At 33.6% G+C, this 15,356-nt stretch overlaps 2 protein-coding genes across 5 annotated transcripts in view; one reads left to right on the top strand and one right to left on the bottom strand.

The window, feature by feature from the left end:
- Positions 1 to 6,419, top strand: part of PSIP1 (PC4 and SRSF1 interacting protein 1) — a 38,996-nt gene extending 32,577 nt beyond the window's left edge. Inside the window, exons 11-16 of the mRNA XM_069474211.1 lie at positions 643 to 698; positions 1,318 to 1,388; positions 1,601 to 1,702; positions 1,815 to 2,028; positions 3,868 to 3,979; positions 4,860 to 6,419. Of these exons, the coding sequence (XP_069330312.1) occupies positions 643 to 698; positions 1,318 to 1,388; positions 1,601 to 1,702; positions 1,815 to 2,028; positions 3,868 to 3,979; positions 4,860 to 4,920 (616 nt within the window). The 3' untranslated portion in view covers positions 4,921 to 6,419. The remainder of the gene's footprint in view (positions 1 to 642; positions 699 to 1,317; positions 1,389 to 1,600; positions 1,703 to 1,814; positions 2,029 to 3,867; positions 3,980 to 4,859) is intronic.
- A 3,117-nt stretch (positions 6,420 to 9,536) lies between these two features.
- SNAPC3 (small nuclear RNA activating complex polypeptide 3) overlaps positions 9,537 to 15,356 on the bottom strand; it is a 31,291-nt gene continuing 25,471 nt past the window's right edge. For 3 of the 4 annotated variants that reach the window (XM_069474208.1, XM_069474207.1, XM_069474209.1), the window contains 3 exons: positions 14,785 to 14,949; positions 11,517 to 11,624; positions 9,537 to 10,051 (listed from right to left, as the gene is read on the bottom strand). In XM_069474208.1, coding sequence (XP_069330309.1) covers positions 9,904 to 10,051; positions 11,517 to 11,624; positions 14,785 to 14,949 — 421 coding nt within the window. In that variant the 3' untranslated portion in view covers positions 9,537 to 9,903. The remainder of the gene's footprint in view (positions 10,052 to 11,516; positions 11,625 to 14,784; positions 14,950 to 15,356) is intronic. The other variant, XM_069474210.1, reaches the window with a different exon arrangement.

Genomic DNA, 15,356 nt, shown 5'->3' with positions numbered 1-15,356 from the left:
TAAGATTTCAATTTTAAGTGGTTATTTTTGTGATTGACATTAAAATGGTACCTTTTCATTTGTGAAATGGTAGAATGTTAGTGGATGTCATTTAAGTTTGATATATTGGCCAAAAAAGATTTTTAAAAAATATGTATGATAGTATTAAAAGTCTAACCTTGAAGCAATTCAAAAGCCCTCAATTATCTACCCTTTGGAGATGTGGGGAACAATTAAATTGGTCTGTTTTGACATGCTTTTAAAAATAATTGTGATACAGAATCCATTACATGTTTACAGGTATTCTCTTTCCATTGTGGCCTGTTTGTCCAGTGACCCTGAAATTGGTCTTTTATTAACACACTTTTATTTAATGTTGGAAAGAAAATTTCACCAAGACAGCTTTAAAATCATTCTACTTGTGATGTCACTGAAAAAAATTGTTTGATTTAATTTAGCATGTTAATATGAGCTTTGCTTATATTTATACTAGTGCTGTGGAACTGCCCTGTTCTAAGAACAGTCAATTCCTTGTGGTCTAGGCTAAGACTTTATTATTTTAAGGAAAAAAACTTTTAGCTTTTACATGATGGATTGTGGGCATTTGGTAATCATAGTCACAAAGTTCCAATGTTTTGAAATATTTGTGTTAACATTTGATAGGCAGACTAAAGATGAAGGAAAGAAGCCAGAAGTTAAGAAAGTGGAGAAGAAGAGAGGTTAGTTATTTCACTTTCTAAGATGTATAAAATTATACATAAAAAGGCAATTTATATAGACACTTTTCATGTATTGGTTTTGCAATCAGTTTCATTTTGTGTTTTTATATCCTGCAAATACACATTTGCAAGTCTAATGGATTTCATATAAAATTGCATTGTATTTTAAGCATAACCAGGTGAACTTGTAAGAGTTGTTTTTATATTTTAATGCTCATTCTTTGATGACGTCAAATGTTTGTAACCTTGCTAAAAAGCTGCTGGATGCTTTCCCGTATTGACAAATCCCTTGGTTAAACATGTAAGGAAACCAGGTATTTAGGGAATGGAGTGTAGAGTTGTTCTTTATTGAATGAAGACTATTCACTGTAGAAAGAAATGCAGCTAGATGGTGATTTTGTGCTTTTATGCTGCATGTTGCTTTCCTAAACCAAATACTAAAAATGGCAATAACTTCTCTGTTAAGAAGCTATTGTTCCTGTTTATGAGCTTCTTAGTAAAGACTATAAAGAACTTTTTTTTAATCCACCAGTTCTTTCCATTATACTTTGCTTAGACGATACAGAAATACTGGTTTTGGAAAAACCATTTAATGTTTTTCACATATTTTAATTTATAGAAACATCAATGGATTCTCGACTTCAAAGGATACATGCTGAGATTAAAAATTCACTCAAAATTGATAATCTTGTAAGTGTTTAATGTCATTTAAAAATACAGTGCTGCTTTTATAGCTTCATATTTTATTTTCTCACATTTTTTATAAGTGTAAATTTAAGATAAAAGGGACAATTACTGATTATTTTGTACTGCCTTATTTGAGAGTTTAAAAGTGATCTTTAGAAACAGATTATATATGTTGTGATAATTAACAGTTATGAAATTACTGTTTTGTCATGAAGGATGTGAACAGATGCATTGAGGCCTTGGATGAACTTGCTTCACTTCAGGTCACAATGCAACAAGCTCAAAAACACACAGAGATGATTACTACACTGAAAAAAGTAAGTGATTTCAAGTTACATAGATTTAAAAATTTTTCTCATTCATTTAAAAATAAAGTTTAAATAAAGAATCAATTAGGAAAACAATTATGAATGTATATTGTTTTCTCAGATACGGCGATTCAAAGTTAGTCAGGTTATCATGGAAAAATCTACAATGTTGTATAACAAGTTTAAGAACATGTTTTTGGTTGGTGAAGGAGATTCCGTGATCACACAAGTGCTGAATAAATCTCTTGCTGAACAAAGACAGCATGAGGAAGCAAATAAAACCAAAGATCAAGGGAAGAAAGGGCCAAACAAAAAGCTAGAAAAGGAACAAACAGGTATGTGTTTAAAAAAAAAAAAAAATTTGAGGCCAGTTTTTTAATTGTTTGCCAGAAGTGCTTTTAAAAAAATGGGTTTGATAAATAATTTCATTTTAACACTGCAGAAAAAGTGCCTATAGACAGCTTGGTAAAAATGTGTGATGGGCTTAATTGAAGGCCTAAGCAGCATGTATTCATAACAGAAAAGTAAATCATGTCAGTTTATAAAATCAAAGAGAGACTCTAAGACGGCACCATTGTTAATGAGGCAGATGACTTTGGAGGAAACATTTTAAAAAGTTATTCAGCACAGTGTCTCCTCATCCCTAGAGGACCAACTTCCTGGTCCCTCAACTACTTCTGATGTTTCTTCTCACCTAAAAAAATAAAGTAGTGTACAGTAACCTTTTCATCTAAACAGCACTGTAGTGGAGACTGAAAGCCCGCCATTGTTTATTGTTGCTGTTTAACAACTGATACAGGTATGCTGGTGATGCTACTGTGCTAAGTTACCCTGAACACACATTTTCACTGCATTAATGGCATGTCATATTTTTCGCTGTTAAGTGTTCAATGTTTGAATAAGTATAAGAAAATGATTGCTTATTAGTAGCATATACATTCAGTCGGGAATGATGGTGATACCGAACCACCACAAATTGTCCACATGGGTGGCTTTGCTTTCTGATGGTTCAGTATACATACAGTTAGTTTCATGCCCTAAATGTGTATATGGTATAAATGAAACATAAATGAATTTCGTGTTTAGACATAGGTCCCATCCCTAAGATCATGTATATGTAAATATCTCCAAATCCAAAACACTTCTGGTCCCATGCATTACCTTACCTACATTAAATGAGGAAAGTCTCATAAAGCACTTGGCAGCATGTGTAGCATATACAGTAAAGTGCTCAACCTTAGCTTCTGCTTTTCTTTTTCATTAAGTTTAAATTAGTTAAATCCTGCTGGTATTTATTATACCGCTAAGAATAGTTTTTTCTTTTTATTTACATTAGGAAAAATTCCTAACCACTGAAATAGAAATGAATTTCCCACATCCCCATCAACCAGCTTCAACAATTATCAATACGTATTGGTCATTGTGGTTTTGTACCCCATAAGCTTTCTCTGTGCCACCCTGAAGGTTATTTTACAGCAAATTCCAGAATGTATTTCTTATATATAAAGAACTATCAAAATAGAATCATAGTACTATTATCAGCTCCCCAAATTCCAAGTTATTAAATATCTGAGTGGCAGCTGCTTAAGGTAGAAACCAACATTTCAAAAGCAGTTGGCTATTTTTTTGCTCTCATTTATTAGGGGACAATATTTACAGGAAAACCCCCCATTGTTTACTTACTAGGCACAAAAATCATTAGGAAATACGACTTAACACTTCTAAAATACCTTTAATGAAAAGTTTAAAAACTTATGATTCACAGTTTTTTCTATGTAGGATAAATCATGATGTGCTAAAGAACTGAAGCACTCTGTAGTGTTCCTGATTATAGTAACACATGGAATAATCAGATTATTAATTTACTTCCTGTACCCAAAGATACATGTAGTAACCCTGCTTCTTACAGTACCTTAGCTACCCAAAGGATTTTGGTGACGTTAGGAGTAGACAGTACAACTTCTTAATGAAATCATTGTTCCCTTTTTTTTTTTTTGAAATAGCATCAAAACCCAATCCTAAAATTCAAGAGAGGACTATACTACAACAAAACTTCAAATAAAAGACATTATTAGGAACATGAGGGCCATGTTGCATTTTTTATTTTGGATCTTTAGAGGACATCTTAAAGTACTGTTAGCTCTAACAGTTTTTCCATTGGAATACTTCTAAAGGTTCAAAGACGCTAAATGGAGGATCTGATGCTCAAGACAGTAATCAGCCACAACATAATGGAGATAGCAATGAAGAAAGCAAAGACAACTACGAGGCCAGCACTAAGAAAAAGTGAGGAGGTGTTTTAATGGGTCGTCTTGTAGTGTTTTTCCTGAATTCAAGTTTTTAATTACAGTACTATTCCAAGGTTGTTTGTATAATGGGTTATCTTTTGATCAGTCAATTCCTGAATTCAGTAAGCAAGTTGCAAATCAAAAAGGGAAAAGTAAAAAACTTTGTATACAACTAATCTGTCACTGTATTTAGGGGCTAGGTGGGAACCCAGTTAAAAAAAAATAACTATTTTTCCTTGGACTTCTTTACTAATATACCATTAATAACTTGCTTTCATACTTTCTTGAATTTTGAGTGAGAGAATATGTTAAAAATTAGATGTAGAATCACAGGCTGTTTTATACTACTCACCCTAAAATAACAAGCTATGGAACTGTAGTTATCCAAGTCTTAGTGTGTTCTGCTGTCCATTTGTGGGACTTGGAATCAAGCATCCCTTCTAATTCTGAAATTAAGGGAAGTCTCGTATGTATATCCTACCTTTTTATTAAGATTTGTAATATATTGATATCACAGATAAAACATTCCCATATTCTTTCTTTTTGGGGGGGGGGGCGGGACAGGGAGGGCTGGGGGAAGGGGGCCAAAACCATTCCCATATTCTTTAAAGATAATTTAAAGCTAGAAATGATGGAGAGGGTTTGGTCCATTATGCTCCCTGAGTACTTTGCTTGATCTGCATTAATACTTCCGGAAGATACAACATGGCAAAATAAAAGTTTGAACAAGAAATAATGACAGTGTCTTAATAACAAGTCAGGTTTTGTTTGTTTCAGTCTTTTTTAAAAAATGTAATGCATAGATTTAATGTCTTTTTTATTCTCATTAGAAAACCCTAATCCCAGTTGTCACTGCTTTCTTTTCCACTTTTCTTTAGGCCATCCAGTGAAGAGAAAGAGACTGAAATATCTCTCAAGGATTCTACACTAGATAACTAGGTTGACATACCTGGAATATAGAAAACATTTGAGAAGTTTGTAATGGTTTTCATTTGAAATATTTAGACTGCTGAAAGTTTTAAATTTTTATAAGCATAGGTTTTGATGTTTAAAACTTGTTTTGAGGGATGAAAATCCCTTTGTTTGAAAGTAATTAAACATTATTGCTAATTGTACTTGTGCAGTATTAACAGCTATGTTATACAGTAAATGTGGAGCAGAATCCCTATAGAAAATGTTAAACTGCTTTTCCAGACATGGATGTAGCATATTTTCAATTTGTGTGTGTATGTTAATGTGTAATTGATAGTAGAACAAAGTTACATTTTTAAAACTGCAACTTGTATAAACCTTTCCTCTTTTCGCAAATACCATGGGTTTTGTGCATATTTTTTACAAATCTTGGATTTACCAGACTGTCTTTCCACTGTTTGTGGGTTTTGTAGAAGTTGAGCATTTTTATGGTAGATAAAATGTTACTTCTAATCTAAGTACTCACTCCCTCTTTTATCAAAAGCTAATTTTAATCTGTCTACATTGTGCTGCATTCTCCTGCTTCTTTGAAACGATGTGTGTTCTGTATGCCTTTTTTGTACGCGAACCTAGATATGATGTTGAACTGACAATTCTATGAGATGTTAACATGTAAAACTCATGTTAACTTTTGAAGGTAATTTACTTTTGTGGCTAGGAATTCAGTGAAGTCATATGACTTCTCTGCAGAGAACAGACTGGGTATATATAGGAATGAATCTGGCTTTAGGGTTCAATCATCTAAGATCCTTTACAAGCATTAGTAACTAAAACTGAAAACTAAATAAGCCTATTTTTGAGAAATATCTCATTTCTAAGTTTTCTTAGTACTCATTAAGGAAGTTATAAGTATTTTTTTAATTGGAAAAAAGTCAATCCATGATCTTATGCAGTAAATATAAGTAAATGCTATATAAGGGAAACTAACCTATTTGAAAATATGGCTATATTTGAGGGGAATTTTTATTTTCATTTCTATATCATACAACATTAGTTGCTCCAGCTTAGTACTCTGAGATAGTCTGTATATTGACGTATACAGACTAAATCAGGGTGAAGCCAATGTTAACAAAAATTTAAGGGTATATTTACTAAAGTATAATATTTCTAAGATATTTTAAATATTAGGTCATTTGGTGGTTTTTGATAGAAAAGGCTACTTCTCATGTTTTGAAACTGTATGAGTATGGGAAAATAACAGTTTGTGTGTAACATTGTATGGTTTGACCTCTAGGATAATTGTTTTCATCTATACAGTAAAAATTTGAATTATTTCAGTAATTGGATTTTTGCTTTTGAGAGGTCTTACAGTGGGACTAGGACCCACTGTTTTGAGAGAACCCCCATATATACCAGTCATTACCTGTTTGGTCCTTACTACAGTTTTAACTTGGACAGATTTATTCTAGTTAAGCCATAAGTGTCAACATGTAAACTTGTTTTGATTAAAGAATTTTTCTATCAAACTCTACTAGTAAATTACTTCTTTGCTATTTATAAGAGTAAGTGATGGAATTATGGATTTGCTGCCAAGGAAATAATTTCTTATTTAGCAGGTCCTAGAGATTGTGTTGTTTGGGGAGACGTGTAACTAAACAATAAGCTCAACATGGCAAAAATAAAGGAAATGTTATTTATCTTTTGTTCATCCCCTCCCCGCTTTTTTCCCTGTGACCCAAGAGATCTATACTTTTACCAAGAAGCCACAGAATATTCAACTTCTGGAGATAAAGCAGCATTCTAATAATTTATGTCTGCTTGCATAGGTTGACCTTGCTCTATAACCAATTGACATGTTACTTAAAGCACAGTTGCCTTCTCGATTTGTCATAGGCTGATTCACAGATAACTCTTTAAGAAAAGTCGTATGAATGATTATCAAGAACTTTTAGGAGCACTGGCTCAACTTAAATTGTGTAGCTGGTCAAAAACTCTATAGCTGAACAAGCCAGTAAGTGATCATTTCAATGAAACAGCTAGCCAAAAAAAAAAAAAAATGTATAAAATAACACCTATTTTGTGCTGTTTTTTTTTTTCCTTTATCATCATTGGATAACATTTTAAAGAATAAGTTATATATGAACCAGCAGGATAGACTGTTGAAGGTTTTCCGGCCACTTGGAAAAATTTCAGACATACCATCTGAATCAGAGAACCTGATTAGGACTTTGTGTGTGTGATCATTTTATCAGAGACCTTAAGCCTTATAATTGATATTCTATCCAGTGATTTCAAATAGTATGCCAATAGGTTTACCCTGTTTTGCTGATACAGTAATGTAAGTGTGTTACTGCCCACACACACTTACCTGGATGTCAGGTCAAGATGAAGTTTGCCATCTAATTCCTGTACAAGAGCAAAGGCTTTTATAGGGCTCTGTGAGGATTTCACTAACAACTTAATTTGTCCCATTGGCCAGAGAAAGGATGATCTATTGGAAATAGCAAACCCATATCATTAAACAAAGAATTAAAAAACAAAGGTGTAATAGGCAGAAATGTATTTATACTTTTGTTGTGTAATTCTGTAACACAGATAGTGTTAGAGATGACTGATCTTTCTCCCAGTAAAACCCAAATGTTTAATTATCCTTAAAGGGTATCGACAAAGATGTTTAAGGAAATAGCTATTGCTTTTCTATATATAGTGACAAGTGCAAAATCAAATTCATTTGTAACTACAAAGGATGTTAAGTTCACGACATTTTCATATTTGCTTTAACAAACACGTTGTGTTTAATAGGTTGAAATAGGCATAAAGAAAAACTGTCTTGGATCAGAGATTTTATAGCTCCAAAATATACAAAGTGAGGAATTTTTTTTGACTTGAACTTTGGACTACTGTATGACTGATAAACAACACACTAACAATTGTGGGAGTAACCTGGTTAGTCTTTCTTCTCAGTTTCAACAGAACAATAGGTATCTGAGTCTTTGAAAAAGTTAACATTAAGAACTAATATTTTCAATAAACAGTAAAACAGTGTTTTAACTGGTATCTTTCTTCTTTGCCCACTAAAATGAGTGGATTGGCAGCACACATGGAATAATGCATTATGACAATAATTAACTTTCTAAAATTTGCTATTTTAGAGTATGAAAATGAATAAAGGTAAATAGACCCCTGCAATATTAATGCATGATCTAAAAGGAATGTGGTATTAATAATAAAGGAATCAGGCCAGGCGTGGTGGCTCATGCCTGTAATCCAAGCACTTTGGGAAACTGAGGTGGGAGAATCGCTTGAGGCCAGGAGTTCAAGACCAGCCTGGACAACATAGCGAAGCCCCATCTCTAGGGGAAAAACATAAGGAATCAAAAATACATTTTACCTGTGGAATTTTAGGAATTGGGTATATCATTCATTTATCTTAAATCTATGGTTTTCCAGCATAATTTTCAATCTGTTCAATTTTAGCATTCTTAGACATAGGGAAGTAAAAACTTGGGCACATTATAAACCAGCCCTGGAGTGGCCTCTTAATTCTCTGTACTGATCCTCTGTGTACCAAATGAATGAATCAGACAAGAGAACAATGCTGGACATACCAGGAACAGATGCTTGTCATCTCCAAACCAATCGACTTAATTGGTATGTGGCATTCAAGTCCATAAAACAACTTTCACTGTCTTTTAAATACATAGTCCTACAGGCTTCATCGTTTTTTATTTATATGGTTAATGTCTGTTCTTAGCCATCCAGATGTGGAACTCAGATGAATTTAAATATTACCTAGGAGAGAGAGTAAAACTTAAATATTTATGATGCATTTAAATCTATCTTATAGCATTATTTAAAGTCTTAAACAGTATTAAATTTTCTACCCAAAAAGGTTTCCAGAAAATATTTCAGTGTAGATAGCTACAATTTCCTCTGATGATCTGTACCTGGAAATTTATTTAAAAGTTTCCTACTTAGTCTCTTCTCTCATTCTGAGCCAAAAAGGAAAGGATTATTATAGTCAGAGGATGAGAGGGATGGAAAAGCTGGGCCAGAAAAACTGTGTTTACTTTTTTTCTTTTTGCTTATAGAATATTCAGTAGTATTAGCTAAGAATAAGTGAGCCAGAGCTAGCAATCAGTAGGATCTTGTTTTTTTTCCATGTCCCATGGTCATATAAAACCTATTTTTTAATCATAATATTAAATTGACATATTTTAAACTCATAGCATTTATGATTCATAGAAAGTTTCTGTTAACAACTGAAGGTTCAATTTAAATGTTACTTCTGTGAAGGTATGAATATATACTCAAGATCTTTTTACTTTCATTATTCATGTAGTGAATCTCATTAAAATGTCTTATGTGCCTAGTTCCTATTAAAACTAAACCTAACATTACATTACAAAAGAGCCTACTGTAAAATTACACAATAGCTATTCTGAATCTTATATTATTTATTAAATAATTCACTCTTACTCTTCTCCTGAATTTTTATTACAGATAATTGAAGGATCTTTACCTTCGAAGCCTCATGGTAGATGGTGTAGCTTTCACATTCTTCAAAGAATTTTCAGAAATGCTTCTATCATTTGATGTATCATTAATTTAATTCTGTCATTAGTAAAAAAAAAAAAAAAACACTCTGGACAGAAAATGAATAAGCAAGACATGGATTGGGAGAAAGAATCAGAGAGTATGTGTATCGGACAAAGGATTTATGTTCAGCACTTCTACAACTCAGTAAGATAACCCAGTTAAAATGGATAAAAAGCAGTGCTAAATGAAAAACATACTTTGGAAGAAGTACTAAATTAAATATATTTCTAAACATTTAAATACAATCAAGTTACTTTATAGGAAAATCTGTGATTTGAACATTTGTTTGGTAGCTTTAGCTGATGTTCCAAGTGGATCGTGGTCCTCAGTAGCATTTCTTGGAAATAAACATCCAAGAGAACAGTTATTTCAGAAGGGTGCACTTTTCTGTACGTGTGTATGGGGCTATTCTTAATTAAAGGTTCCAGGATCAACATAAGGATAAGCAAGGAATTCTCCCAATTTGTTGCCTTCTGAATCATAGTGGAGCATTCGGAAGCAAACATCACAAAAGAAACATGGGTCCTCTGGTGCAAAACTGTCATTGTTGGTCACCCATCTGCAGTTTTTAAAAAAGATGTACATCATTAAGTTTTTCATGCTTTAACGTGCTCTAAGTTATAACCTGCATGTAGTAATATGTAAAGATACCATTCCCAGTATTATAAGACTACAATATTAAAACATAAGCCTTTATAGAATTGTGTGTGTGTGTATGTGTGATAAATATATACAGACATATCGCTACCAGTACTCTACAAGGCAAAAGGGCATCTGACACTAAGAAACACTGCAGAATGCTGTTTCTCTGTAAGACCTCCCCTTAAAGTTAAGGTAAGTAGAGAAGAATATAAATTTGTACTTGAAAGCATCATACATTTGCCATGACATCTATCCTCCAGGTAACTTAAAAACACAGTCCATTTCTTCTAACAGACCATCTTGAAAAACCATAATATTAATATAATTAGATGCTACAGATCTGATAAACTTTTGCTTAATTGATCTTTTTAACTGGTAAATGAGTACTGGTCAATTTGAAAACTCCAACTCTTTTACCTAGAATTCAGGATAAAATATTACAATATACCAAGTGTATACAAGTGGGAATATGGGCAACATTATTCAACTGAGATTGTTTTTGGCCTCAGATGTTACTGGTCACAGTAAGATAAAAATGCTATTTACCAGTGTATTTGAATTCTGCATCCAGTGGACTGTACTTTTAACATTCCCTTATTTTCCTTTTCATCTGCTAACTCTAATTTATTTTTTCCTACTGATCTGTTAGAAAAGTATATTGTGGTGGGGAAGCCAAAGCAAACTTAAGATACAGGTTGAATATCCCTTATCTAAAAGGCTTGGGACCAGAAGTGTTTCGAATATTTGTGTTATTTAAATACCTACCGATAGAGCATCGAACACCTGAATTCCAAAATGCTCGCATGAACATTTTCTTTGAGCATCACGTTGGGGCTCAAAAAGTTTTATGTTTTGGATTTCTGATTTTCAAATTTGAGATGTTCAACCTGTATTCAATTCTTCCCTCTCCTCTGAGTGGTTTTCAAACTGTTTTGACTCTGACCCACAGTAAGAAACACTTTATAATATAAACATGCAGAATCACATGAAGGAAAAATTTTATAAAACTTTATTTTGACCTCACATGTGATGTGCTATGATATTTTCTTCATTGAGAAGCTGTGGAATGAAGTTTATTTTGTAAACTACAGACGAGGCAGAAAGAACATGGCTCCCTGAGCACTGTATCAACGCTGAACTTCAACCTTCTCTTTGACTTATCTGTATATGTGATAATACGTTGCCTTACTATTTAAAAACCCTAGTTTTAACATGTTAAACTGATTTTGTAGCACTTCTCTATGAAATAAAACTTTTCGTATTCTTTACAACTCTTAAGTACAAAAGTCCTTAGATCAAAAATGAAAAACTGAAATATCAAAAGCACCTAATTATTGAAAACCAACACTTCTCAAAGAAAAAAAAAAAGATACATCACTCACCTAGCTGTGTACATTTTACAAACAAAGCATTTTCTGGTCCACAGCCAGTGCTTCTTGGTAAGAAGGGGATAAAGTGTCCTATCCAAGCAGTCGTCATGATGCACAAGCCTTTTGTTCATAAGAAAATAAATGAAGATTAAAATTAAAGTGAAAATTTATGATATGTAAAGGAATATATATGTACCTCAATATTTAGGAACATAGTAGATGTTTTCAGTTTTTGCTTATGAAAGATTTAGGTAAACTACTTGGTTACACCAGATTAGGCCAAATTATGTTCCACAAAATACTTTCTCCAAAACATTTTGAAAACAAGGTTTTCTTTCTTGTGAGAGAGATTTCACAAATCCTTTTATGGTAGTGTGCACTGTGACACTCTAAGAGGGAGCTATTGTATGCAGCATTTCTTGAATATATTCCATCAGAGAATCCTTGGTTTACTTAATGCTTAGTACCTTTTTACGGAACATAGTTTGAGCAGGGCTACTTGGTGATATTTTACCTAGATTAACTGGTTGTTACAATGTGGCTCTAGTTTTTTTTACTATCACCTTTATTAAAAAATAAATCTGGCTCCTGGTATAATATGAACTGGTAAGATTTTAGTTTTAGGTGTCAGAATTATGAAACTTTGAACTTTTAAGAAATTGTGAATGAAAGTAAATCTCTACCCTGCCACTAATCAGCTGCATAGCTTTGGGTAAATCCCTTAAACCAGTGGTCCCCAACCTTTTTGACATCAGGGACCATTTTTTATTATATAAAAAATTGAAGACAATTTTTCCACGGAGGGAGGGGTGTGAGGGATGGTTTCAGGATGATTCCAGTGCCTTACCTTTATTGTGCACTTTATTTCTGTTATTACACTGAATATATAATGAAATAATTATACAACTCACCATAATGCAGAATCAGGGGGAGCCCTGAGCTTGTTTTCCTATAACTAGATGGTCCCATCTGGGGGTGATGGGAGATTGTGACTGATTTGACAGGAGGCAGAGCTCAGGCGGTGATGCGAGCAATTGGGAGTGGCTGTAAATACAGATGAAGCTTCACTCCCTGCCTGCTGCTTACTTCCTGCTGTGCAGCCTGGTTCCTAACCAGGCAACTGGTCTGTGGCCCAGGGGTTATGGACCACAGCCTTAAACAATGATGGACCTCAGATTCTTCTGAAAAATGAAAGGACTGCACAAGATTATTGTAAAGGTCCCTGACAATTCTAAAATTTTATTTTTTTCTTTTAGTAAGAAAGGATAGCAAATATTAAACTTCACCATCAGAAAATGATGCGAATGTGGAATGGTACTGAATGATTAAATCTACCTATAAGATGAAAATAACTTGCAGTCTAAAATACCTTTTAAAAAATTCCTCAGCGAAGTTCCACATTGCAAACTCTTAATATAAATTGCTTTTCTCTTTAGCACAGATCATTGTTTCTTTTGTTGACCACTGCATCAAGAAATTTCCTTGAGTTTAAAGGCCATGTTCTTATCCTTCAGCCTTAGAATGACTGTTTACAACAATATGCCTCTATGTTACAAGAAATGCAAGGAAAGTAAGACCTTCAGAGAGAAGAGTGGATTGTCTCCTACCTTATGTTTATTATGAGGCAGGCACATTTCCCCTCATTCGAAAAGAAAAGCAGGCTTATATAAAATTTTAAAGACAATTTTTTAAGACTTTTTTTCAGACTAATCAAGTACAGTAGTGAAAAGCGGGGGGGAAAGTAAAACAAGGAGTTTGATCTATAACTGACTATGAACTATCAAGTGAGATAACTCACTGCCTTCGGAGCAGCCAAAATTTTGATAACGTTATCAAAGACATAAACGTACTGTATGTAATTTTAAAAGTCACAGAAATCCAAGGTGTACGAGATTTCCTTGCTCTTGCCTCACCATTCTTCCCTAGGGGCCCCTCTTTTCCACTTAAAACTTTTTACAATTTTGTTCCCCAACTTCCCTTTATAGAACTATTATAATTTTGGTTAAATATTTAATGTTTAAATTATGATGAATGAATACTACTTCCACTCAAGCTCCAGAACTGCCTAGTCTTTCCTCTTGTGTGATATTTTGTTTTCTAGCTACTATTCTCCCTTGTTTGCATATGCTACATTTTCAGTGTACCTGTTACTAATTCGGTTCCCTATTTACTGATAGAATGATAAACATACTGTCCATTTGAGTTAAACACCAACAGGAGGTCTATCAGTTCTATTTTTCTTCCCAGACATCTTTCCTGAATTCTCTGTGCTCCTGGCTCCAGTCCCTGTGCTGAACTGTTCTCTAGGTCTGGTATGCAGCTGTCATACTAGGATTTCACTTCCCCAGCATCCTCGGAATTCCTTTTATGTCTATTTATTCTGTGTGCCATCCCTGTCTGTCTTGTTCATGGTTTACTCTCTGTGTGAAGTGCTTCTTTCCTCTGGTAGCTTTCTGAGAAGGAGTGTATGGGATATAAAATTTTGGAGGCTGTTCCCTAAAACCAAAAAGTAGTAGAAGCAAGGACCTTCTGAAACCATCAGTTCCTATTACTATTAATTAGCAATTTATTATACAAGTATTTACTGGTTCCTAATTACTGGTAAAACACGGTATGTCATTGCTCCACAGAAAAAAGTCTGAGAAGGAATCAAACCAGCAACAGAGCAAGGTTTATTCTTACATATTGGTACTTCTTAAACTGAGATTTCCTAAATAAGGAGGAAATGAATAGCTTCATTTATGGACTATAGATGTCAGCTATACAAAATTTATAACTAAATCCCAAATCTCATTTAGATTATGAGCTCCTTCCCAATTTAAATCTTTATCAAAGTATTAAGACTTCACATTTATCAAATACTAGAATTACTCTTCTCTTTCCCTAGTACTTTGTTATCTCCTTCAAATTTTGGCAAAAAGACAAGAAACCTAGAAAAGTTGCAAATGTGCAAAGAACCTATATTATAAATACCATGGATGACTAGTACCTGAATAACAGCTGTTTTATGTAAAAATGGAGATACTTTTAAAAGCCTTTACAGATTTTAACCCCCTAATAAATGGTAAAGCATTTCTTAAAGATGTTCCAAAAACTGAACAAGAGAGGATGCAAATGGATACAAAGTTGGTAACTGCATGGAAAGCAGACACTTATTTTTGCAAGCCAAGTTGCAATGATGATTACTTTTACCCCCTTTTTTCCTTTAAATACCTGTGCTTTTATACTGTGTAATAAAGAGAAGGAAAAAAGCAACAAAACACTGAGTGCTGCTACCTACCTTATGTCAGTAATGACAACAACATGTTCACAGTCTCCCTGGTGACAGTATAAGTAAGGAAAGCCTAGTTTAATATACAAGTCGTTGAAGGTGAAATCTTCCATTCTAGCAGTCTGAAACTTTCCATAGCCTCTATCATGGGACTCTGACCACTCAATGATAGTTCTGTGGGAGGAAAAAAGCAAAAAGGCAAGGATTGTCATGGCTCCACAAAAACTTAAAAACTACAGAAAATGGTTTGTGACTGCTGAAATTCACACAACCTGGCTCACTAAACTAACTGGACAATTGCCATCTTGAGATGAGAACATAGTGTTTGATACGTCTTGGGATCAGGACATTGAATTTTTCTTCATCTATTAGAGAAGCAATTCTCAAAATGTGGTCCCTGAGGTCAAAATTACCTTCACAATAATACTAAGATGTTATCTGCCTTTTTTAATTCTTACCCTCTCATAAGCGACCAGTTTTCTGGAGGCTATACGACGTTTATCACTTCAGCAAAATGTATAATAATTTCTCACTTTTGTTTTTAAAAACAGATATTTTTCACCAAAACGCTAACATGTAAT

Source organism: Eulemur rufifrons, chromosome 7 (genome assembly GCF_041146395.1).
Source record: "Eulemur rufifrons isolate Redbay chromosome 7, OSU_ERuf_1, whole genome shotgun sequence".
Classification (NCBI taxonomy): domain Eukaryota; kingdom Metazoa; phylum Chordata; class Mammalia; order Primates; family Lemuridae; genus Eulemur; species Eulemur rufifrons.
Note: the sequence above shows the minus strand (reverse complement) of the source record. Positions and strands in the feature narration are given on the sequence as shown.